We start from the raw sequence: 26018 nt of genomic DNA, 5'->3' as shown, positions 1-26018 counted from the left end.
TCAGTCATTCAACTTCACTCAACAAATATTTATTGGAAACCTGCTACGTGGGAGGCAATGTTCTAAGCTTCTGGCACAGATGAACAAAGATAACAAAGTCTTTGCTGTCAAGAGCATTTATTCTAGTTGGGAAGTGAGAAAATGATAAATGCTGTGAAGAATAAAAAAAATATTAGAGCATGATGAGAAAGGTGATATTTTAAATAGACTGGTGAAGGAAGATGTATTTGAATAGGTAGTCTTTGAGTAGAGACCTGACTGGAGGATGAGGGAGTGAGTCAAACTTCAGGCTGAGGGAATTTAAATAGGCAATGCTTCTGAATAGTCATCTCCCCAAAGAAAATATACAAATTGCCAATAAGCACATGAGAAGATGCTCAGTATCATTAGGAAAATACAAATTAAAGCCACAATGAGGGGCGCCTGCGTAGCTCAGTTGGTTAAGCATCCGCCTTCAGCTCAGGTTATGATCTCAGGGTCCTGGGATCAAGCCCCACATCAGGCTCTCTGCTCAGCGGGGAGTCGGCTTCTTCCTCTCCCTCTGTGATCTCTCTGGCTCTCACTCTCTCTCAATTAAATAAATAAAATCTTTTAAAAAACAAAACAAAACAAAAACAAATTAAAGCCACAATGAGATACCACTTCTCACCACTAGAATTGCTATAATGAAAAAGACAGAGGGATAACTGGCTGGCTCAGTCAGTAAAGCATGTGACTCCTGGTCTTGGGGTTGTGAGTTTGAGCCCCATGTTGGGCGTGGAGCCTACTTAAAAAAAAAAAAAGATAAAAACAAGTGTTGGTGAGGATGTGGAAAAACTGGGTACAGGGTTTCCTTTTGGGGTGATAAAATGGTTCTTGAATTAGTGGTGGTGGTGGTTGCACAACCTTGTGAATATACTAAAACCACTGAATTGTACACTTTAAATAAGTGAGTTGTATGGTATGTAAATTAAATCATACTACATAAAGATGTTTTTCTTTTAAGTAGAATACACTCATAATATTTGCTTTCAGCTAAATAAAAACTTAACTTTGATCAAGTAAAAAAAGTAAATGTTTTATGTAAGATTCAAAAATTGGTAAAAGTAAAAAATATATTGTTAAACTCACAACCCTGAGATCAAGAGTCACATGCTCTATTGACTGAGCCAACCAGGTGCCCCTACATCTTCCCATTTTACTTTAAGATTTTATTTTCAAGTAATCTCTACACCCCAAGTGGGGCTCAAACTCACAACCCCGAGATTCAAGAGTTGCATGCTCTACCAACCAAGATAGCCAGGCACCCATCTTCCCATTTTAATTTCATAAATACATGAATGGGTGGTGCTCTTGATACAGAATGGTTCTCTTGTCTTATGATGCTGTTCTCTACTAACTTGCATACACACACACACACACACACACACACACTATGTATATATATATATATATACACATAAACATATATATGATACAATATCTTGCCCATTACAATTTCAGACCTTTAGATTTTATTTTAAAAATATTTTCCAAGACTTAATTGATTTGAGAGAGAGGGAGAGAGAATGAGAGAGAGAGAGAGAGCACGAGCAGGGGGAGGGACAGAGGGAGAAGCAGACTCCCCGCTGAGCAGGGAGCCTGACGTGGCTCGATCTCAGAACCCTGGGATCATGACCCGAGCTAAAGGCAGACACTTAACCAACTGAGCCACCCAGGTGCCCCAACACCATTAAATTTTAATCACATAAAGAGATGAGAAGGGACGACGGGGTTCTTCAGAAGGAGTGTCTCCCATATTATGCCATCCCTTCTAAGATCTTCACCGATCACAGAAATGCCAATCAGTGTCTATATATCTACCTCACTTCATGCTCAGAAAGAAATGAAAAGGCTTTGGTCTACTCTAAAGTGAACTAACTATATATAATCTGCAAGAAAGTATCAATTTTTTTCTTGGATTTTCTTCATAATCCCAGGATTCTGACTATAGCTTTTATTTGGTATGGCCAAAGCCTGGAGCTATATGAGCTTTGGCATTGGTTAAAGTAAATATTGCATAGTCACTGTGTATCCTAAGCCAATATTGATGTTTCTACTAGTTCCTAATAGTTCTTGCTGGTAGGTCCAAGTTTTTACACATTGTTCTTGATGATTTGAGCATAAGACATTCTTCTAAGACCTAGCAAATGCCATTCAGTTTATCCAAGGATATTATCACCTCCTAGACAAGTTCAAGGTCCTATGGTAGAGATTCCAGATGTCCTAATTAGAGACCACACTCAAGATATGAAAGACCACCAGTGGAAACAATGCTATGTAGTCTAAATCTATGTAGTCCATTGGGTAGGGCAGAATTAGTTTGTGCAGCTGGAGGAAACACTGACAGGACATTGGGCAGGAAAGACAATTCCAGTTAGCAGGACCTGAGTCTGACTGATACTGACAATATTATAATAGAAAATTGTGATATCATAAGAAGAAAGTCTATCTGGGGAGAAGATTTGGAGTTTAAAGCTTAGGGTAAAAAGATGAGGGGATGAGAGCACTGTCTTCTGGCTGTTTTTCCTGGGCTTTCAAGAAATCAGAACAGGCAGGGAGCATTCAGCTGGTCTCTCCCCAGACCAGATTCTCTGACTTTTTCTTCTCAGGATGTTGAAGGGCAAATTTATTTAGTCCTCCAGAGATCACCGCAAACTTACCCAGTAATAGAGGTAAAGGAAGAACATTTCCAAGGGCCAATGAATAGACACACTATTGGGAAGAGACCCAATGACTCACCAGAAATCCAGCTCTCACTATAATATACAACCAGACTTCTGGAAAATCTATGTTGGTTACTAGGATCATAGGATAAAGGCAGAGGACATTCAGATTGACCAGGTTGAATTGGGGGAGAGGGGGTCTCACAGTGAGCACTCTCCTCTGAATATGATGTTCCAAGAGTTAGATGCTGTTTCTGTGTTTGATGAGATTATGGAGATTACCATGATCCTTCGTATGCGATGTTAGAGGACAACTGCAGTCTTGGAGAATTATAACAGAAGGAATCAGGAATGATGAAAGAGGCCATCTGAATCAGCCTGAGACAGGCTGCCCCAGGTGCCCAAATAATCTGCTTTTCACTAAATGCAAAGAAACTGGCATTCCTATTTTCTCAAAGATTTACATCCTGCTCTTCCAAATAGTTAGAAGCAGAGCTATTGCAGGGCATGGATGGTGTTGGTGGTGAATAGCTGGAGAACTGGGCAAATAGAAAATGTATTTCTGTGGGGTGCCCAGCTGGCTCAGTAGGTAGAGCATGCAACTCTTGGGATTGTAAGTTTGAGCCTGATGTTGGGTGTAGAGATTACTTAAAAATAAAATCCTTTAAGGGCTGGCTTAGTCAGTTAAGCATCTGCCTTCGGCTCAAGTCATGATCCCAGAGTCCTGGGATCCAGTCCCACATCTGGCTCCCTGCTCAGGGGGGAGTCTGCTTCTCCCTCTACCCCACACCCCTGCTCATGATATCTCTCTCTCTCTCACGCTCTCTCTCTCTCTCAAATAAAAATCTTAAAAAAATAAAATCACTTAAAGAATGTATTTTTGTGAACTAGTGTTTCATTCTGTTCATACAACTGTTTCTTTGTCAAACTATCTGGTTATTGCTTACTAGTGATTTAATGAAATTACAACAGTAAGTAATGTAGCACCTGAAAGAGTTAATCTCTCAAACTCCCCAGTGACAGTTGCCACTAGGGCAACATTCCTGGCAAACACTCAACATAACTTCTGTAATTCAAAGTTCTGGAAACTGAGCCAAGAGCAGGCTCACCAGGCTAAGAATAAAGCTGTTTTTGTATCCAGACAGCAAGTACCTATTTTGAAAACCATGCTTTCCATTTAATCTCTCTGAATGTAGAGAACTTTTCCTTAAAGTCTAAGGACAAGGCCCCTCAAAGGGAGAGACATGTGGCCCTGATGTCCTTTCTCTCTAGACCTGTTACAATATCAGATTCCTCTGGAGAAATCATATGCCTGAGTCCAGACGCTTTGGACAAGGGAAATTTCAAGTATTTCAGGGGATTTAGATACAGGATCAGAAATAATGCAAATTCTTGGAAACCTCAATCAAATGGGAAAGACTAAATGTTCAAGGATATGGACGAGGAAGAGCCTGAGGTGGACAGGTTTTCCTAACGCCAAAGTGGGACACAGAAGATCAAAGGTATTCTTTTTGGTGATTTCATCAGTCCCTAATACTGTTCTCTGTTGTTTAAACCTTTTATTTTGAAATAATTTTAGACCCACAGAAATGTTACAAAACTCGTACAGGTTTCCCTATACCATTCCTCCCCTTTCCTTAATGTTAGCACCTTACATAACCATACCACAAATATAGAAGTCAGGAAGTGAACATTGATAGAATACTATGTAACCATGAGAGTATTATTGCAATTAAGTTACTGCTATCTTGGAGAAAGGACTTACTCAAATGGGATGTTTACTGGCTGCTAAAAAATGGAAATGTGGAGCTCTCTTGTCCCACCAAAACTGTAAACAGGAAATAGTACCAGGCCAGATCATGAGTGAAATCATGATCATAGCTGATACTGGGGTAACTGGGAATCCATTCCCACTTCTAACCTTTTCCCCTTCAACTCTCAGTTGGGTTATTGGAAAAATAGATGGATCTCAGATGTCAATTGAGGATTACAGAAAACTAATGTAATAAATCTGTAACTGTTTTTCTATAGGAAGATCTTTCTAAATCATCCCTGACTGCGGGGCGCCTGGGTGGCTCAGTTGATTAAGCGTCTGCCTTTGGCTCAGGTCATGATCCCAGGGTCCTGGGATTGAGTGAGCCCACATTTGGGCTCCCTGCTCAGGAGGGAGTCTGCTTCTCCCTCTCCCTCTGCCTGCTGCTCTGCTTGCTTGTGCTGTCAAATAAATAAATAAAATCTTAAAAAAAAATCATCCCCATGGGTGCCTGGGTGACTAGGTTGTTAAGCATCTGCCTTTGGCTCAGGTCATGATCCCAGGGTCCTGGGATCGAGCCCCGCATCAGGCTCTCTGCTTGGTGGGAAGCCTGCTTTTCCCTCTCCCACTGTTCTCTCTCGCTTGCTGTATCTCTCTCTCTGTCAAATAAATAAAATCTTTTTTAAAAAATCATCCTTGATTGGTATCCTTTTATTGATCTTACTAGGGCACTGTTTTTAATCCCAATACTTTTTTAACGTATTAGACATCAACATTTTGCCGTCACTTGGTGGCCAGTGATTTACCTTTACAGTCTTGCCTCCAAGATATTTCAACTCTCTAACATTTGACATAATCTGTTAAGGTGATATTTAAACAGGTGTCCTAAGCCTAATTCAGATAGTGAAATTACTCATTTTATTGATAGCCTACTGGTCAGGTGACACTGAAGTAACTTTCTGAAGTTCAGCCTTTCCATATTGAATTTATAACTAAAAGTCAGCGGGCTACTATGCATGGAAAAGGTCAGGGGCCTTCTCAGACAGAAACCCTTCTGGGAGTGTAATTATCTGGGGGTAACCAGAGAGATTCTATATCAGGCAAATGTTATCCATAAAGTCCCTACCCCTAAAATAGGGACACAAAAATTAATTTTTATGTTTAATATTGGAGATAGTATGCTACATATCTGGGTTTTAAGCTACAACTACTTCATCAAGTCACTAGACAAACATTAGAATTTGTATGAAGCCACCCCCCTTTCTTATAGCAACTGATTCTTTTTCAGATTATGGGCAACCTAGCCTGGCAGTTGGCCTCTAAAGTACCTATTTCTTCCATAGAGTTCCTAAGTGCAGAATTCCCCACAGGAAGGCATTTTGAATGGCCCAGCCTCTCCTCCCCCCCCCTTTTTTTTAAAGATTTTATTCATCCATTTGACAGAGACATAGAAGAGAGCACGCACAAGCAGGGGAATGGCAGAGGAAGAGGGAGAAGCAGGCTCCCCGCTGAGCAGGGAGCCTAATGTGGGGCTCGATCCCAGGACCCCCAAGGCCTCCCTCTTAGCTGCTCTTCCCTCATGTGCCATTTCTGTGCCTCTTCACAGCAACCTAGGTATCAGGGAAGGCAGAGGGAGAAGCCACCTTTTTCTTTGCCTTTCTGAAATCTGAGTGCAGATTTCATTTTTTAAATTTCTTTTTTTTCTTTTTCTCTCTTTCTTTGGGCAGGCAGCAGAGGGAGAGGGAAAATCTCAAGCAGGCTCCACACCCAGCACAGAGCCTGATGTGTGGGTCGATCTCATGACCCTGAGATCATGACCTGAGCTGAAATCAAGAGTTACTTAACCTGTTAAGTCACCCAGGCGCCCTGAGTGCAAATGTCAACTGTGCTGGTGGCTGCAGTAGCCCAGGTAAATTCTTTGTAAGCTGAGTGTTCCCAGATTGAGCACAGCCTGCAACACTTTATTTTTTACTTTTTAAAAGATTTTATTTATTTATTTGAGAGAGAGAGAGAGAGCACGAAGAGGGAGAGGGAGAAGCAAACCTCCTGCTGAGCAGAGAGCCCAATCCAGGGCTCAATCCCAGGACGCTAGGATCATGACCCGAGCCGAAGGCAGATGCTTAACCGACTGAGCCACCCAGGTGCCCCAGCCTGCAACACTTTACACAACAGGTATTTTAAATACCCAACAGCAGTTACTTCAGGAGGTAGAGCTGTCAAAGCTCACTGAAATTCTGAGATCTGGGACCTAGTCTGCCTTCTTTTTGTTCAGTTTAGAAATATGTACTGAGCTTCCACTTGCTGGGCATCTTCTGTGTGTTCCATCCATCTTGTTGTGTAACCAAGTAGGCTGAGCTGAAGGGTCAAGTTCAGCTAAAGAAAGGCACCAGCAAAAATGTGAAGGGCCAAGAGGAGAGTGAGGTCAAGGTATTTATTCCCTCCCCACTCCTCCTACCACACCACGGATTGCCTTCCTCACACCACCATGGCTACCAGCCTCCTGCCAGGCAGCCCTCTGCCCTTGAGCCTTCAGGGTCCAAGGTTGTGCACCCAACCTTGTTTGTTTTTTGACTTGCCAATGCCTTTGTAAATAGTCCCTTTATGAAACTCTCCACAAATTACCGAATTGGAAAGTGCCCCTTGTTTCCTGCCACAACTCTGACACAACAACACTGACACTGCCAGTGACCAGATTTGTGAACTGAAAAGCAAAACTCTTGGGGCGCCTTGGTGGCACAGTGGTTAAGCGTCTGCCTTTTTGGCTAGGGTCGTGATCCCAGGGTTCTGGGATCTAGCCCCGCATAGAGCCCCGCATCGGGCTCCTTGCTAGTTGGGAAGCCTCCTTCTCCCTCTGCTTGCCATTTCCCCTGCTTGTGCTCTCTCTCAAATAATAAAAATATTAAGTCTTAAGAAAAGCAAAACTCTTACTGAGCACCTGCTATATAGTTTTATCAGTGCGGTGTTTTTACCTATGTTGGCCAATGTAATCATCACAATATGCCTTTTACAGACAAGGAGACTGGATTCAGAGACTTAATTACATATCTTGCTAAGGATCACCAGGCTATTGCGCAGGATCGGACTGGAATTCAGGTAGATCTCACTCCATAAACATCTACCTGCTCTGAAGGCCACCCTTGGTACCCTTAGCTTTAGGGAAAAGGCTCGGTAAAGGACTGAGGCAGGGGAAGGATTAGGCTGTTTCCCCACTGATCATCTGAATCACAATCACCTGGGATGCTTTATAAAATTTGAGATTCTTGGAACTGCCAGTATCTTTCCCAATCTCAGCAGTCTCTGTACCTCTATTTCACACTCACTGCGCTGGATTGCTGAATTAATAATGAACTCTTATTTTAGCAGCTATTTTCTTCCGATCAGACGCTACTGGATTTGCACAAACACTAGGAGACCTCACACATTGGCTTAGAGGGTCTCACGTGAGTCCAAAAGAAGAAGCGCAAAGGTTCCAACTACTATTGCTTCCCAGGGAGGTGGAGGCGCGCCTGGCTGGACACGTGACCGGGGAGGGCTGACTCCCCTGTTCCGCAGAAATCGAGATGGCGGCGACGGTGATCCTGCAGCCCGCGGGCCGCTGCAGCTGGGACGAGCCCGTGCGCATCGCCGTGCGCGGCCTGGCCCCGCGACAGCCCGTCACGCTGCGCGCGTCCCTGCGCGACGAGAAGGGCGCGCTCTTCCGGGCCCAGGCGCGGTACCAAGCCGACGCCGGCGGCCTTCTGGACCTGGAGCGCGCGCCCGCGCTGGGCGGCAGCTTTACGGGGCTCGAGCCCATGGGGCTGCTCTGGGCCCTGGAGCCCGAGAAAGCCCTGGTGCGGTTTGTGAAGCGGGACGTGCAGACGCCCTTCGCGGTGGAGCTGGAGGTGCTCGACGGCCACGAGCCGGACGCCGGGCGCGTCCTGGGCAGGGCGGTGCACGAGCGCGACTTCCTGCGGCCGGGCGTGCGGCGGGAGCCGGTGCGCGCGGGCCGGGTGCGCGCCACGCTCTTCCTGCCCCCAGGTGAGCGCCCCGGGTCCCAGGCTGTTAGGGAGAACCAGGTGGAGTCGTCCCGGGACCCTGGGCAGCCTCTTGCCTGGCGCGGGAACCACGTGGTTGTGGAACTTTCCTAAGCTCATCCCCGCACTCCAGAGCCTATCATGGATTCTGGATAGACGTTTTTCCTCTTTAAGTTCATGGCACTTCCTAGAGTCACTACCACTCCTTAGCTGTATGCTAAAAAGTGCATTTATTTCAAGTGCCCGCCAGGCGGCTGTGTCAGATACCAGTATTAGGTAATGACTTAAGCTGCTTTGCCTCTTTTCACATGGAACTTCCAAGGAAGCTAAAACCCACAGATAGAGGCAGTGCTCCATAATCCTAAAAAACAAACTGATGGTCACCTTCTCCCATCATAAACTGTCAGTGATTTTTTTTTTTTAAGATTGTATTTATTTTTGAGAGAGAGAGTGGGCACAAGCAGGGGGGAGGGGCAGAGGGAGAAGCAGACTCCCTGCTGAGCAGGACCCTGGGATCATGACGTGAGCTGAAGGCAGACCCTTAACCGAGGGAGCCACCCAGGCATCCCTGGCAGTGATTCTTAATCTCGGTTGATTTTCCCCCACCCCAGGGGACATTTGGCAATATCTGGAGACATTTTTGGTTCTCACAACTGAAGGGTGGGGGGTATTATTGGCATCTAGTGAGTAGAGGCCAGAGATGTTGGTAAACGTTCACAATGCACAGGGCAGCCCACACAACAAAGAAATATCTTAACTCAAAATGTCTATAGTGCTGAGATTGAGAAACCCTAGTCTAAGTAAAAAGGTGCTTACTAGGTAAAAGGGGCCTGGAAACAAGACCCTTGACCCAACTCTTAACAACCAAATTCCTGGTTGAAACCCCTCCTATATAGAAATGCTGGAGTTGCCACATCTCACAGAATCCCTAAACAATTCTGTTATTCTCCAGAACAAGAGCACCTGCTTTATTCTTACAGCTCGTCAGCAATTCCCAACCTTAACTAGTGGCTGCACACTCAACTGTGAACTCCTGCGGCTGCGATCAGATTTAACACATCTCTGTATATCTATATTCCTAGAGGCTTGCCCAGGGATATAGTAGGAGCTCAATAAATCATACCGACTGATTCAGTAAGAATCCCCCAGGAGCACCTGGGTGGCTCAGTTGGTTAAGTGACCACCTCTTTGATTTCAGGTCAGGTCGTGATCTCAGGGTCCTGGGATGGAGGGAGCCCCGTCTCGGGCTCTGCACTCAGCAGGGCGCCTGCCTGAGATTCTCTCCCTCTCCGTCTGCCCCTTCCCCTGTCCCCTCACATGAGCACTTGCTCACTCTCTCAAATAAATAAAAGCTTAAAAAAAAAACATTTAAAAAGAATCTCCCCCCAAAAAACCTTTCACCGCCCATCACGGTATCTGATACTCCAGTCAAGTCAATCTTCTGTTAACTATTTCAGTGTCTACTATGTGGTCTATTTAAAAATTGTTTTCTGGGCGCCTGGGTGGCTCAGATGGTTAAGCGTCTGCCTTCGGCTCAGGTCATGATCCCAGAGTCCTGGGATCGAGTCCTGCATCAGGCTCCCTGCTCGGTGGGGAGCCTGCTTCTCCCTCTGCCTCTCTCTCTCTCTGTCTCTCATGAATAAATAAATAAAATCTTTAAAAAATAAATAAATAAAAGTTGTTTTCTGTCTCAAAGGCTTTTGTAAATAATGTAGAAGAGTTCAGTCATTTAACAAATATGTATTAAGTCAAGGACCATGCTACATACTGGGATGGAATAGATAGCAAAGTTAGACACGGTCCTCACTGTACTTACAGCCTAATAAAGGACCCAGGTAACTATACTTGCACTTACAGATGTGGCAGGTGCTGTGATAGGGAGAAGGAGAGGGCCAGGGTGTTGGTGGGAACATATAAAAGGCTATCTGGCCGCTCACCCTCTGACCCGCGGCCAAAAGCCAGTGCATTCTGCACCCCCCAACCATGCCCGCGGGCATGTCCTGGGCCACCTATCTGAAAATGTTCGCTGCCAGCCTCCTGACCATGTGTGCCGGGGCCAAAGCGGTGCACAGGTACTACCAGCCGGACCTGACAATACCTGAAATTCCACCAAAGCCTGGAAACTCAAAACGGAGCTTTTGGGACTGAAAAAGAGACAACATGAACCTCAAATTTCTCAACAATAGAAACCTCAAAATACTTAACTCTGCCAAGAACTCCGTAAATAATATTATAAGTATTAAATATATATTTTTAAAGTTTATTGAGTCGAACTGGTTGTCTTTAAGCATCTAATGCAATGCTAACTGCAAGAGGTGCCCAGGTGTTAACTGATGCATTGAGATTTAATTATGGATTGACCAGTGTTTCTTGAAAACTGCCAAAGTTTATATCATCAGCTTTTTGAATGTATTTGAATAGATACTTAGTCTTGGATATCATGTGAGAAAGAATACAGTGTTTCCTGCCCTTATAATTCTGGTTTATGTCTCTGAATAAGCTTGACTATCATGACAAATGGGAATTATAAATTAACTATAATAAAAGTGTCATTGACAAAAAAAAAGGCTATCTGATTCAACTCAACCTTGGGGGAGATCTGGGAATTCTTCTGGGAAGGGAGATATAAATTTAGGTTTGAAAACTGAGGGGTCAACGAGATCATAAAAACTAGAGAGGGGAAGAGACTAGTGTATACCACTTTCAGGAACCAACGAGAACAGCACATTTAGGGATGGTGTTATTTAAAGCTGGAGCAGAGAGTGCAAGGACATGCGGTGTACATCTAATAAACCCTTATGTATGTAGAACATTTTACAACTCTCAAAGTATTCTCAAATAGATTTTTTTTGAGGAAAATTTTGTGGGAAATGTACATTTCATCATGTGCTATTTCTAATTTGGTATAAATATATATGTGGTGTGTGTATATACACAACCATACATATACCATATATATGTATATGAAAATATGTGAAAAATTCTGGAGAAATAAATAATTTTGTTCCCCCTCCCTTCTCCCTGAAGGTCACTAAAGAAGAAAGAAGGAAAAATTTTTTTAAAAAAGGATCCTTTTTCCACTCACTCCCCCACCCCCAACCTTCCCTGCTTCAGAAACTTTTCTTTGCTGACTGCCAGAATCTGAAACTCGAGAATGTCTTTTGAGAGTCTAAAGCTCCTTATGATTTGTGGTGCTTTCTAGGTGCAGGACCCTTCCCTGGGATCATCGATCTATTTGGAAGTGGTGGTGGCCTTTGTGAATATAGGGCCAGCCTCCTGGCTGGACATGGTTTTGCTGTGCTTGCTTTGGCTTATTTCAGATTTGAAGACCTCCCTGAATATTTGGATGACATGCACCTGGAGTACTTTGAAGAAGCCGTAGACTTCATGCTGCAGCATCCAAAGGTGGGTTCTAGTGTTTGCCTGAATGCAGAGGATTGGGAATAGAGTGGACACAGGCCTGGATTCAAAAACCCTGCCGGGACATCAGGGGCTCAGAATATGTCATGAGACACCAAAGTTCCTTCAAAAGTTACTAGGATTATTATCTTCATTTCTACCCATCTCTCTCCAATTTCTTAAGACTCAACTGTTTATTTCCCTTTAATTCTTGACCATAATTCAAAGCACTCTACTAAAATGTTACTAACCTTAAATTCTGGTTCTCCATCTACCACCACATGGCCTTAGAATCCTGAACGGGGCAACTGCTTTCTCTGAGGTTCAGTTTTTCTCACTTATAAGGCTAATGTAAATGTATAGAGGAAAACATTTGACTATTAAGAGACATTTTTAGGACATTTGAATAGGGACTGTATTTGATGATACTAAAGAATCATTAATTTTGTTAAATGTGATAACGGTATTATGTTTTCATAGAGAGTTTTTATCTGAGACTGAAAAAAATAATCAAAACATTTTGGTCTGATTATAAATGGAATACATACTCTGCAACTATCTAGACTTAAAGCAACCCAAATATTCTAATGTTAAGTAATAAAATGTTTTATAAGTTCTATAGGATATTCTAATGCTGCCAGAATTCAGGGAATGGTCTCTTAGCAGAGCTGCTACAACCTAGATGATTTTGAACTGTGATTATTGGTTTATTAGAGGAGATAAGGCCCCAGGGAAAAAGAAGAGACCAGTATATACTCAGTTGTGCCTTTAGGCCTAGGCAAGAGGGGCTTCTGTCCTGGACTTTTTGTTTTAGATGGCCACATTCTGGCCTGCCTTTGGGCTTCATCCCTGCCCACAGGGTGAGGAATCCAAGGGACCCAGGGAATGTATCCACCTGGAATTCACGTGCCTTACACACACACACACACACATACACACACACACACCATGCCCTTGTGATGTGGAACCCCAGAATTCTTTGCCAAATAGCACTAATCCTGCTTCCAGGCTCTATGTCTCTTCTCTGGTCTATCAATGTGAATACACCTAGGCCTTCACCATGTAGGCTGGGGTATCCACATACATGTGTGAGAGGCCCCTCAAGGTAACATGATGGAACTGGGAATGGGAAAAGAAGGAAGGTGGACCAGGGACCAAGGACTAGGGCTGGCTCTCCCCCAGGCCACATTCCAGTACAGAACTTCAAGGACTCCCAAGCTTTCAAATTTTCTGTTATGGAGGTATATTTACCAAGGTGGGAGAAAAGAATATATTTAAAGAGTTTGTTCATTTGATTTATAACTTTTAAATATTTAGGTATGGGGTGTATGGGTCTCTGTGTGTACTCTTGACCCAGTCACCATAAATATTAGTGGAAGGCCTGTATACTAAGAAATCATTTGATTTGCTTATTAGAAGACACAGTTGAGCTTTGTGGATTGTTGCATAAGGAAAGAAAGCGAATGAAACTTAAGAAAGCTACCTAGAAAATATAAAATCACCATTTATGCCCTCCACTTACAAATTCTAAGCTTGTTCTGTTTCTCTTCTTCAGGTGAAAGGCCCTAATGTTGGGCTTCTTGGCTTCTCCAAAGGAGGTGACCTGTGTCTCTCCATGGCCTCTTTCTTAAAAGGTATCACTGCCACGGTACTTATCAATTCCTGTGTGGCCAACACAATAGTTGCTCTGCATTACAAGGATATGATTGTTCCCAGTCTTGGCAGTGACATAGGAAGATGTACAATTAATGAATCAGGACTTTGGAATTTTCTTGATATGTGGGACAATCCACTGGAGGAACGCAATCACCCAAGTATTATTCCACTGGAAAGGGCCCAAGGGCCCTTCCTGTTTATTGTTGGCATGGATGATCATAACTGGAGAAGTGACTTCTATGCTCAAATAGCCTCTGAACGGTTACAAGCCCATGGGAAAGACAGACCCCAGATAATCTACTACCCAGGAACTGGTCATTGTATTGAACCACCTTATTTTCCTCCTTGTAGAGCTTCTGTACATACATTGTTAAACCAAGCAGTATTCTATGGAGGTGAGCCAAAGGCTCAATCAAGGGCACAGGTAGATGCCTGGCAGCAAATTCAAACTTTCTTCCATAAACATCTCAATGGTAAAAAATCTGTCCAGTCCAGCAAAATATAATATTGTAATCATAGACCAGATACTATTAATAAAAATCTAATTCATACAACATGTGTTGGGTTTTCCAAAGCACATAGAAAACTTGTGGTAACAAAATAATTATCTCAGCTCCTTGTCAGGTCCTATTGGATTCCCAGGCTTTGCAACCCTCCTTTCTTTACTGCCACCCCTCTCTCCCCTGAACTTTACCTACCATATAGGCTTAACCCTGATCTTATCCATAGGATCCATCTTAACCTGAAATAGGAGAAATGTAAGAAGTGCCTACCCAACTCTCACTTGCTGACCTAGCTTTGACCTGTGTTCTGGTTGTGAAGACTGAGCTTCTGTATTGCTGAGAGTTTTTTTTTTTTTTTTAAGATTTTATTTATTTGAGAGAGAATGAGAGAGAGAGAGAGCACATGAGAGGAGGGAGGGTTAGAGGGAGAAGCAGACTCCCTGCTGAGCAGGGAGCCTGATGTGGGACTTGATCCCGGAACTCCAGGATCATGACCCGAGCCGAAGGCAGTCGCTCAACCAACTGAGCCACCCAGGCGCCCTGAGAGTTCCATATCCCCTTTGGACCCTAACTGACCATGTCTGAACCTTGGGAACATACCCACTTGAATCCCTTAAGGAATGGACTCTGCTTCTTTCTTGCCAGTACACATTCCTGAATGTGTATTCAAGACTTGTCTCTGAACCCCACTCTGAAGATTGGGGGCATTGATATTTTTCATATGCTAAGCTTTGCTTTTATTTTATGAATGAAACCTCAATTTCTTCCTTACTGGTAATGTATCCTTTACAAAGTAAAGCTGAATTCTTTACAACAAAATTTATTGTAAGCAAAACTGTATTGATATACTGATAGAACCAATTAAGCGTCTGCCTTGGGCTCAAGTCATGATCTCAGGATCTTGGGATTGAGCTCCATGTTGGGCTCCCTGCTCACCAGGGAGTCTGTTTCTCCCTCTCCCTCTGCCCCTCCCCCCTTATGCTCCCTCTCTCTCTCTCAAATAAATAAAATCTTTTAAAAAATTGGTTATATCAGTATATCAATACAGCTTTTTATTTTACGAATGAAACCTCAATTTCTTCCTTACTGATACTGTATCCTTTACAAAATTATTGATTGCAACTAACCATCTCCAGGTACTAAATTTCTAGGTGTAGGGACAGCTCTCCACCTCGATTTCTTCCTTACTGATAAAGTAGCCTAGAAATGCCCTACACTGACTAAAGATATTTGGTCATTTTTCCCTCAGAGTTAACTCTATATATGGCCACCTGTTTCTAAGATTTCAAAAGGAATTTCAGGTTGTTGTAAAGCTACCTAAAATATGGTAATTGTGACTAAGAAGGAAGGCAGGAAGAGAAAAGGTATCCATGAAATGAAGCCAGAAATGAGGCTAACACAATAGCGCTTATTATGAAGGCCTTGACTGGGCCACTCATCCAGTCATATGCTTTGCAATGGCTTATGCAAAGAAGGAAATCTAATCAGCTACACAAACTTTACAGCATTCATAAAATAAAAGCAAAGCTTAGCAATTAAGTTCTTCCAAAGGTTGTCATGCTAAGAAACATTGAGTGATGTAAATGGTAGTATCCTCAGCGATTCCTCTGAGGTAGATATAAATTCCAGGCTCCACTACTTATTAGCCATGTGACCTTGGGTAAGTTATTAACCTCTCTAAGCCTCTATTTCTTCATCTATAAAATGGGGATAATAATAGTGCTAATAATAGAAACTACCTGTCTGGGTTGTGGTCATTAAATTAGATAGTCCAGGTGAAGCATTTAAAAAATTTATCTATCTTTGTAAAAACAACATTTAAATTTCATTACAGAGAAGTAATGGATCCTACAAAATCTAAGTGAGGATTCCAACTTGAAAGATCCTAAGAGAGAGGGGGGCTCCTGGGTGGCTCAGATGGTTAAGCATCTGCCTTCGGCTCAGGTCATGATCCCAGTGTCCTGGGATCAAGTCCCGCATCGGGCTCCCTGCTCCTTGAGAGCCTGCTTCTCCCTCTGCTTCTCTCTCTCTCTCTCCCTCTGTCTCTCATGAATGAATAACTAAACTCTTTAAAAAAAAAAAAAGATCCTAAGAGAGAGGGATTAAGTGCCTTTCAGGTGCCTTCCAGCTCTGAGATTCTCAGAGGTGCTGGATTCCAGAACTTTGGACTTGTACTTGCATTCTGAGGTTGGACATGATGGTCACAGATTAAATTTAACCCTCTTAATTTATTACCCTATTCCAGGCTTCTCCTAGGGCTAATTACAGTTATCAACTTGAAGTATACCCTTCCAGAACCATTTTAGGTGCATGTACATACACATATTTGTTTGAATGTAAAAAATATGGTTTTATTTTGTGAGTCCCATGACTTTTTCTTGGGGGAAAAAAAGTCATGATGTAATTTTTTTCTGCATATAAAAACATTTTTAGTACTTGTGCCAAGCCCCAAGACAATAAAGATTATTTCCATAGTGTATACATCTGTAGTGCTGCCTCATCTAAAACGTTTAAACTTTAACCTTGGCAGTCTTTCTTAATCCCAGGCAAAAATAATGTCAAGGAAGGAATTTGGCAGAAGCCTATTACACGTAGCTTCCTTCAGCTAGGTTTAGGGAATTTTGACCCCTGGTGGCCAGGGAGGGACTTTAAAGAAAGAGACCGGCCAGCATTCTGTCACATCAGTAACCTCTCTCTCACCGCGTCGAGCCTTAGGCAGGGGATGAGCTCCTGCCTCTTCTAAGCGGTCCCACTACAGGGACCCCAAAAGCATAACCGACCCCGCGCCCTCCTAAAAGTCGCCTCTTATTGCAGCCTTTGGCTGAGTGGCGCCCCAGGGACCAGCCGGGGGCCTTACTGCCCTCGGGATCCGAGGATGCCCCGCTGGGCCCCGCCCCGCTGGGCCCCGCCCGGCTCGCCCCGCCCGGCCCCCGCCCGGCCCCCGCCTGCCCTGCGGAGCCGGGCGGGGAGGTCTGACTCTTCCTCCAGCCGCCGCCGGGCCTCGTGTCTTTGCCCGGAACCGCGAAGATCCCGGGGCCATGTGGAAAGCTGCCCAGGCCGTGCTCGGAACCGCCGGGATCCCCCTCCTACTCCGGAGGTCGATGTCCACATCGGCCCTTCTCTCCCAGAAGGCTACGACCCTGACCGTCACCCCTACGATTGGGCTGGCCGACGAGCTCCTTGGACATTAAAGTGGAAGGCTTAGGCCCGAGGGCGCGGGTGACCCTGCGAGCGTCGGCCGTCAGCTGCCGCGGCCGCCTCTTCCACTCGCTGGCCCACTACGAGGCGGACGGCCGCGGGGGCTTGGACCTGGCCAGGGACCCGGCTCTGGGCGGCGACCTCACGGGCGTGGAGCCCATGGGGCTCCTTATGGAGCCTCACGCCGGTCGGCTCAGAGGATCCCTGCTTCAACCAGATGCCGAGGGGAGTGATGAAAAGCCCCCTCAAAGTGGAGGTGACCGTCCACCACGCACCGCGGCAGCCGGCGGTGTCGCTGGGCCCGGCGCTGGCCTCTGCCCAGGTGCAGCGCTGGTTCTCCAGCCCTGAGCTGCGCCGCGCTCGGCTGCAGGCCGGCCGCCTGCGGGGCGTCTTCTTGCTGCCCCCAGTTGCGTGAGGTCTTTTCCGCAGAGGGCTTTGCATGGGTTTAGGAAGTCGATTTATGAAAGCTGGCTTGCTTTGCTGGCTAATTTATCTTCTGAAAACAAAACGGGTGCCTTAATTCCTTTATTTTGTCGCCCTAGACATCAGGCGGGACAGTCATTCTCCTAAATGGTGACTGGGATTTAAATTTAATCTGCTCGGGTACCTCTTTTCTGCCAGCTGCCGCCCCCTTTAAACTCCTACTGCTCCCGATGCTATTCCTTGTGAGCATCTTTGCTATAGTTTCTAGCATGAAGTATTTGCTTGCCTCTCTAGTAGGCAGAGCTTTGTGGTAATTTGACTTTTTAAGTTATTTCTTGTAAAAATGACGAGAACAGTGGATACAAATCTTTCACTGGTATCCGTTCAAGCTCCAACATAACTGAAGTCCTATTACATATATTGTTCACTTTTTTTTAAAGATTTTATTTATTTATTTGACAGATAGAGACATAGCAAGAGAGGGAACACAAGCAGGGGGAGTGGGAGAGGGAGAAGCAGGCTTCCCGCTGAGCAGGGAGCCCGATGCTGGGCTCTGTCCCAGGACCCTGGGATCATGACCTGAGCCGAAGGCAGACACTTAATGACTGAGCCACCCAGGCGCCCCTTTTTTAAATACTGGTTTTACGTTAGGATACAAATGACCTTTTTGTTGTTAATTCTGACATACTCTGATTCCTTGGAGACCTTCATCATGAAGAAACTGTTCTGTTTCTCATTTCATAGATCAAAGAACAGTTTCTTTATAGATGAGAAAACTGAGGCCTAAAGTGTTTTAATCAAATCACACACCTAGATGGTGCTAAAATCAGGGTGTAGTCAAATTCTTTGAGAGCCACACTGACCACAAACGCGCAGAGTGAATGAGTGAAATAGTTAGGTTTTTATTTTAAAAACAAAACAAAACAAAACAGTCTGGCTCATTTTCTACTCTCACTCTCAGGATCCTTAGGACCAACTAAGAATCTTTTAAATGAGAGATTTAAAACACTTTCATAGTTGAGGGTGGGTGGGCTTTTTTTTTTTTTTTTTTTTAGAGCCTATAAGGTACTAGCAAATTTACATACTGGGGATCCAATTACTAAATTGAAACAAAATAAACAAATTCTCAGTTATTTTAATGTGATAGACCTGTGGTTGGAAAAATCTATTGCTGGAATAATTTGAGGATCTGTGTGTTATTGTCTTTTTCATGGTTTGCTTTAGGCTTTCTGAAAGTAATCTTGAATCCAGAGATGCTTGAGATTTATCTAATTTTAAAAAGAGCAGATCAAGATATGCCAAGATATCTGAATGTTAAGAAAACCACCCTGTAAAAATCGCTACCTTAATATATACACCCTGGCTTTCACTTTGGTGGCTAGATGTACCTTAACTTGTTTCTAGATTTGAAAATTTAGAAACGGCCTTTGGCACTGGAATTTTAGATCTCTTAGTTTGGTTTATGTTCTAATGTTCTTGCCTCTTAATCCGTTTTTATAGATTTATCTGAGACTTTTATTGGAATAACACAGAAGACTATATCTGAAAAATACTAGGAGGCAATTGGCTGAGACATTCTTCTCTTGGAATAGTGAATGAATAACAAAATCTAGAAAAGGAATGTTGAAAGAGAAATAACATCAATATTAGAAGAAAATAGTTTGACATTTTACTCCCTTTCCACTGTGAGGGAGCAAGAATTTACTGTCCTCTTCAAGGTCCTTCTAGCTGGATTAAGAATCAAATTGACATGAGACAGATTAACAGGAGAAAATGAAATTTAATTTTGTATGTATGGGGAATCCACAGACATGGAAATTCCAAAGATAGTCAGGCAAAACGAGGTATATATGTCATCCTGAACTAAGGAGAAAAGGTTAGGGGTCTAGGACTTCAAAGGGAAGGAATGCAATTCACAGGGCAATAAAAAGAACAGATGTTTGGAAATTAGATTTTTGCCCTGCCGTATAGATGGCACTCAGATAAAACTTATCTCTGGTAATAACCCTCATTCTGAGAAAGACCCCCAACTTAGATTTTTCCGTGTCATTAAGGGAGGGCAAAAGTTTCTCTTGAAACTGCAGGGTCTCAGTTGCTTTCAGCTCAAAATAATCCACATGCCAAAGTGGCATATTCTGAGGGGAACTCCCCTGAATTCCTTCAAATGCAAAATAATCGTTATATACCAAAGTGGTTAATCTAGGGGCAGCCTGCCCTTGGCCCCTACACCACACATGTTATTCATTTATATTACAACATCATTAGACCTTTAAAATAGCGTAAACTTTGTTTATTTAGGGATTTTGGTGACTTTGTTTCTTAAGCTCATTGAGAACTCAAAGGGCCCTTTAAAGTTGGATTTTTTTAATGAGGTATTATACTTTCATATCTCAAAGACTGCCAGAACTATTTGCTTAGATTAATTAGGATTTACACTTCAAACCAAAACATTTTCCATATCTTTGGTGCAAATTTTCATATTTTTTTCCATTTCCGAGTGATTTTCTCATAGGAAAAAAAGATAAAAACATTCTTACATTTATAGCTTCAAAATAGCCGAAACAAGTATCCATTTCAACCACAACAATAAACCTATTTCAGCCAAAACAGATGTTTTTTTCCCAAGGCAAATAGGTGAATGTTTTAAAACAGAAAAAAAAAAAGATTAAAAAAATTTTTAAAGTTAAAAAATAATAATTTTTTAAAATATAAATTATACAATTAGAATTTGCTTTAGAAAATATTAGCTAGGTATCATAGTCCATTAAATGTCCTGTCATCTAATCCCAGATTAATCCTCTTTCCTCGTTTATAGGAGACGGTCCTTTTCCTGGTTTGATTGATATGTTTGGTGATGGAGGATTAAATGAATCTTGAGCTAGTCTCCTGGCTTGTGGAGGTTTTGCTACTTTGGCTTTGCCATTTTTTGGCTATGAAGATCTACCTCCAATCATGAGGGACTTAAATTTAGATTACTTTGAGGAGGCAGCTAAATTTGTGCAAAGTCACCCAAAGGTGAGTGAGATTGTAGAGAGAAATGTATTTAAAATTAACTCCTTAGGTCCAGGAGAGAGTGAATAAAGAAAGTGGTACTAATGGGCTGGAAAACATCTATAACAAATACCTGTTGAATGAATTAATGAATGGATAAATAAATGAATAAATAAGCCATCTGATAAATACATAAATGTTTTTTCTTTATTGAGGGCTTTGCGAGGCTGTTAACAATCATGATTTCTCTCTCTCTCTCTCTCTCTCTCTCTCTCTCTCTCTCTCCCTCCCCCCTTGTTTGTCTTGTTCTTCAATCTCTATGTTAAAGGTCCAAACATTGGAGTGATTGGTTCTGGCAAAGGGGCCGAGTTGGCATTTTCCATGGCTAGCTTTCTCCCAAATATAGCTGCAGTTGTGAGCATCAATGGCTGCATCTCTAACACAACTACTGCCCTTACATGTGGTAGATTCATCCTGCCATCCTGCCTTTCAACCTAGATAAAATCTCTGCCATGGGTTCAGGGGTTTACGATATTAAAGAAGCGCTGGAGGACCCCTTGGACCCAGCCTACCAGGAAAGCCGTATCCCCCTTGAAAAAGCCAATGCCCATTTCCTTGTCATAGTCGGAGAGGATGACAGGCATTGGAAGAATTCTGTTTATGCGGACATAGCTGTGAAGCACCTCACAGAGCATGGGAAGACGAATTTCACTCTTTTAAGCTACCCTAGTGCTGGCCACAGAATAGATCCCCCTTACAGCCCTTTTTTCTCTGTATCGCTGGATCCCGTGTTGGGAGTGCCTGTTTTGGGAGGTGGACAGCTCAAAGCTCATGCTGTTGTTCAGATTGAGTCTTGGAAGAAGATCTTGGAGTTTTTGCACTTGCATCTAGGGTAAAGTCTAACAAACTAGACAGTTAAGTTTAGAGTATGCACAGAATGAATTAAGGGATAGGTTGAATATTTTTAACAAGTGTTGACTGAAATCTGGACTTCTCGCGGGCATCTGTAAGCTTTTAAAAGAAGTAAGAATACTTGCTTCAAGTTCATCGGAGTCTGTAACTTTGGTTACTATCCATGTTTCTCCATGTTTGGTTTGTTTGAGCTTGAACTCAAGGTAATTGCTAAGTGAAAACCAGTTTTCTTTCTTTTTTTTTTTTTTGAAGATTTTATTTATTTATTTGACAGAGAGAGAGACAGCGAGAGAGGGAACACAAGCAGCAGGGAGTGGGAGGGAGAAGTGGGCTTCTTGCCAAGCAGGGAGCCTGACACTGGGCTTGATCCCAGGACCCCGGGATCATGACCTGAGCCAAAGGCAGACGCTCAATGACAGCCACCCGGGCGCCCCGAAAACCAGTTTTCAATCTGTCATTTACCCACCCTTCCCACCTACCCTCCCTGTTACCTGTACTTCCAAAGGTTTTTAAAAACTGGTGTATGATAATTAGTTTGCTATTATGTGTCCCAGAGGTTATAAAACTGTTTTTGAACAGGGGTGAATACATGAATATAGGTCCTTGGTTTTATGATGAGGAGACACTGGGCTATGATAACTTTCTCATATTAGAGGCTGGAGTGAATTCTAACAAGATGACACAGAGACTAATTTGTGGTTGACTGAAGTCATAGAATCCTTTCTGTTGTTAATCAGGTTTTGATTTTTTTTTTCTAGTTGCCACCTGTTCTAGGATCTTTAAAGAAAGTTAGAAATCCTAAAATACTTGCTTTAAAACTGCCGACCAATTACTGAGAAACACTGATTCTTTACAGTTCCTTTATCTCTGTATTTGTACTTTAAAAAACTTTCCTTCAGGGGCACCTGGGTGGCTCAGTCGTTGAGCGTCAGCCTTCGGCTCAGGTCGTGATCCCAGGGTTCTGGGATCGAGCCCCGCATCAGGCTCCCTGCTCAGCGGGAAGCCTGCTTCTCCCTCTCCCACTCCTTCTGCTCGTGTTCCCTCTCTCTCACTGTGTGTCTATCTCTGTCAAATAAATAAATAAAATCTTAAAAACAAAACAACTTTCCTTCACACTTTGCTTCAAAAATATATTTAAAAATAGGCACCCTCCAGTTCTCCTCCCAAGTTGATAATTACACAAGTGGACAATGTAATTATCTGAGGGAAAGACAGAGTTCATCCCTTTGACTTTCCACTACCCTCACCAAAACTTTAATTGCACTTTTGGATGAGCCTTAATATATTAAAATAATTTTAATTGAAGTTCTGAGATTTGATTTTAAACTTTAAAAATATATGTGGAATTAGAAAATGTTAAAAGTTCTGACCTTCTCATAATTTAGTTTCAGTTTAGTGTTTTTTTCTTCCACATAATTGAAGGGAAAGATTAAAGTATTAATTATCAGTCTTTGATTTTGGTTGATCAGTGGATCTCGTCAGAACTATATTTTGGGCTCTTGGCAGAGGATGAAGTGCTGTCACCCTAATTTGTAGTATTAATGATTTCCCTCCCCCAAATTAACATTATTTTTAAAATGTAATAGATGTTTCAAATTCTTTTTTTTTAAGATTTTATTTATTTAATTAACAGAGAGAGAGAGAGAGAGAGACATGCACAGTGAGAGAGGGAACACAAGCAGGGGGAGTGGGAGAGGGAGAAGCGGGCTTCCCATGGAGCAGGGAGCCCGATGCCAGGCTGCTCCTGGGATCATGACCTGAGCCGAAGGCAGTCGCTTAACCAACTGAGCCACCCAGGCGCCCATAATCCACAGTTTTGAGTAAAAGGCATACTCTGTTAGGCTATTAGATATGTTCAAGGATTAAATTGCCATTGCAGCCACATCAACAAAACTGGTGGAGATTTTGGCAGCCAGGATAAATTCTAGTTTGGAGAGGTGTGGAGATGTGTGGAGATCTGAAACAAAACAAAATAAAACGCTATGAGAAAAAAGGGGATATATTATGAATACCCATTTTATTTTTTTAAAATATTTTATTTATTTGTTTATTTATTTGTCAGAGAGAGCACAAGCAAGGGGAGTGGCAGGTAGAGGGAGGAGCAGGCTCCCCACTGAGCAAGGAGCCCTATGAGGGACTTGATCCCAGGACCCTGGGATCATGACCTGAGTTGAAGGCAGATGCTTAACTGACTGAGCCACCCAGGCACCCCTATGAATACCTATTTTAATTTTCTTTAATAAACAATTTAGTTTTTCCTGTTTTTTAATAAATATGATAAAATTACCTTTTTAAAAATGGAATTTGTTATTTGAAAATTTAAAATATCCACATTGCAGAGGCTCCTGGGTAGCTTAGTTGGTTAAAGGTCAAACTCTTGCTCTCAGCTCAGGTCTTGATCTCAGGGTCGTGAGTTCAAGCCCCATGTTGGCCTCCATGCCTGATGTGGAGCCTATAAAAATATATACATATATATTGCAGAATAGAATAATCAGAAAATAAAGAAGCAAAATGAACACTGTATTAGTCTGCTCAGGCTGCCGTAACAGAATACCACAGACTGGGTGGCTTAAACAACAGAAATTTATTTCCTCACAGTACTGGAGGCTGGAATTCCAAAATCAAGATGCTGACTGTTAGTTTTGGGTGAGGCTTCTCTTGTTGATTTGCAGATGACCATCATACTGTGTCCTTGGATGGCCCTTCCTCTGTGACCACCACTCCTAGTATGTCTATTCCTCTTATAAGGACATTAGTGATATTGGATTAGGGCCCCACTCTCATGGCCTCATTTAACTGAAATTACCTCCTTAACAGCCCTTTTTCCAAATACAGTCACATTAGAGTTAGAGCTTCAACATATGAATTTGAGTGGGGGGGGATACAATTCAATCTGCAGCAAATATTAGACCCTCATAATCTTTTAGATATATGTTACGTATAAATGTGTGTACGGTATATTTTTTATTTTTTTAAAGATTTTATTTATTTATTTGACAGAGAGAGACACAGCGAGAGAGGGAACACAAGCAGGGGGAGTGGGAGAGGGAGAAACAGGCTTCCCGCCAAGCAGGGAGCCCGATGTGGGGCTCCATCCCAAGACCCTGGGATCAAGACCTGAGCCGAAGGCAGACGCTTAATGACTGAGCCACCCAGGCGCCCCATACAGTATATTTTTTAGATTTATTTATTTGAGAGAGAGAGTGCGTGCACAAGTGGGAGGAGGGGCAGAGGGAGAGGGAGGGAGAGGGAGAGAATCCCAAGCAGGCTCCATGCCCAGGATGAGCTCCACCACCCCAGATCATGACTTGAGCCAAAATCAAGAGTCAGAGTTTTAACGGACTGAGCCACCCAGGCACCCCTTCAGTATATCATTAAGAAAATTATACCAAGTATTTTGTTTGGTAACTTGCATTTTAAATTAGTACATTATGACTGCATGTGAATAGATGCATTTCAGCAACATTTTTTTAAAGATTTTATTTATTTATTCATGAGAGACGAGGAGAGAGAGAGGGAGAGAGAGAGAAGCAGAGGGAGAAGCAGGCTCCCAAGGAGCAGGGAGCCCGATGCGGGACCCGATCCCAGGACCCTGGGACCACGACCCGAGCCGAAGGCAGACGCCCAGGCGCCCTCAGCAACATTTTTAATGGAAGTATATTATTTCATCGTTTGGATGTTTGATAATACCAATTCTTCTTTTCCTTGACATTTGGGTTGTTTTTCTTTTTGCTATTAAAACTTTGAACATAAATCTCTGTGCACTTGTCTGATTATTTATTCAGGATGAAGTCCTAGAAGTGGAACTGCTGGGTCACAGAGGTGCACACGTTTTTAAAGCTTTTAATACTATTGCCAAAAGCTCTCCTGAAAGGCTGTCAATTATAAACAGCAGTGTATATACGCATCCGCATTTATCCATACCTCTAGCAACTCAATATTTTTATAATTTTTGTCAAATTTAATAGGAGAAGGGGAAGAGGGAGACATCTCGGTTATATAAAACCAGCATTTTATGCTTTAATTCGCCTCTGGCTCCCTTGAGGGGTTGGGGGAAGGCAACCGAGGAAATTCAGCTGATTTTAGTTTCAGTCGGACTACAGGTGAATCACAGTAGATGGAGGGGATGCGGAGGGGCAATGTGCAGAAGGGAATTTTTAAAGTTATTTTACGGGAAAGAATTTTTATAGCGAGGTTTTAAAGTTTTAAACTTTAGGCAGGTACCTCACTGCAGATCAGCTGAAATTGCTTTCAGTAGAAAGCATCTCCTGACCACTCTGCGCGGTTAAACTCTCACATCCTGCGAGCCGCAGCCGCTGGCACGCCAGCGGCGGACCGACCGGAGGACCAAGGCGGCAGCTGCGCGGTCCCACAATGCCCCGCACGCGCCACCCTGAGGGCGGAGAGAAAGGACAGCTGCCGGGGGTGGGATCCGCGGAGGGCTCCGAGAATTGCGCACGCGCACTGACCTCGGCGGGCCCTAGCA

General features: G+C 43.1%; 1 protein-coding gene and 1 pseudogene across 1 annotated transcript; both read left to right on the top strand.

The window, feature by feature from the left end:
* Window positions 1-7997: 7997 nt before the first annotated feature.
* Window positions 7998-14023, top strand: ACOT6 (acyl-CoA thioesterase 6). Its single transcript, XM_028101314.2, has 3 exons — window positions 7998-8454; window positions 11653-11855; window positions 13405-14023. The coding sequence occupies exons 1-3, from the start codon at window positions 7998-8000 to the stop codon at window positions 14008-14010; spliced, it is 1266 nt and encodes a 421-aa protein (XP_027957115.1). The 3' UTR covers window positions 14011-14023.
* Window positions 10155-11262, top strand: LOC114207350 (ubiquinol-cytochrome c reductase complex assembly factor 6 pseudogene; annotated as a pseudogene).
* Window positions 14024-26018: the final 11995 nt, after the last annotated feature.

This window comes from Eumetopias jubatus, unplaced genomic scaffold, assembly GCF_037043125.1.
Source record: "Eumetopias jubatus isolate StellerSeaLion01/CBP00866 unplaced genomic scaffold, mEumJub1_p1.0 scaffold_7, whole genome shotgun sequence".
Taxonomy (NCBI): Eukaryota; Metazoa; Chordata; class Mammalia; order Carnivora; family Otariidae; genus Eumetopias; species Eumetopias jubatus.
The sequence above is the reverse complement of the archived record's forward strand: the minus strand, read 5'-3'. Positions and strand labels throughout refer to the sequence as shown.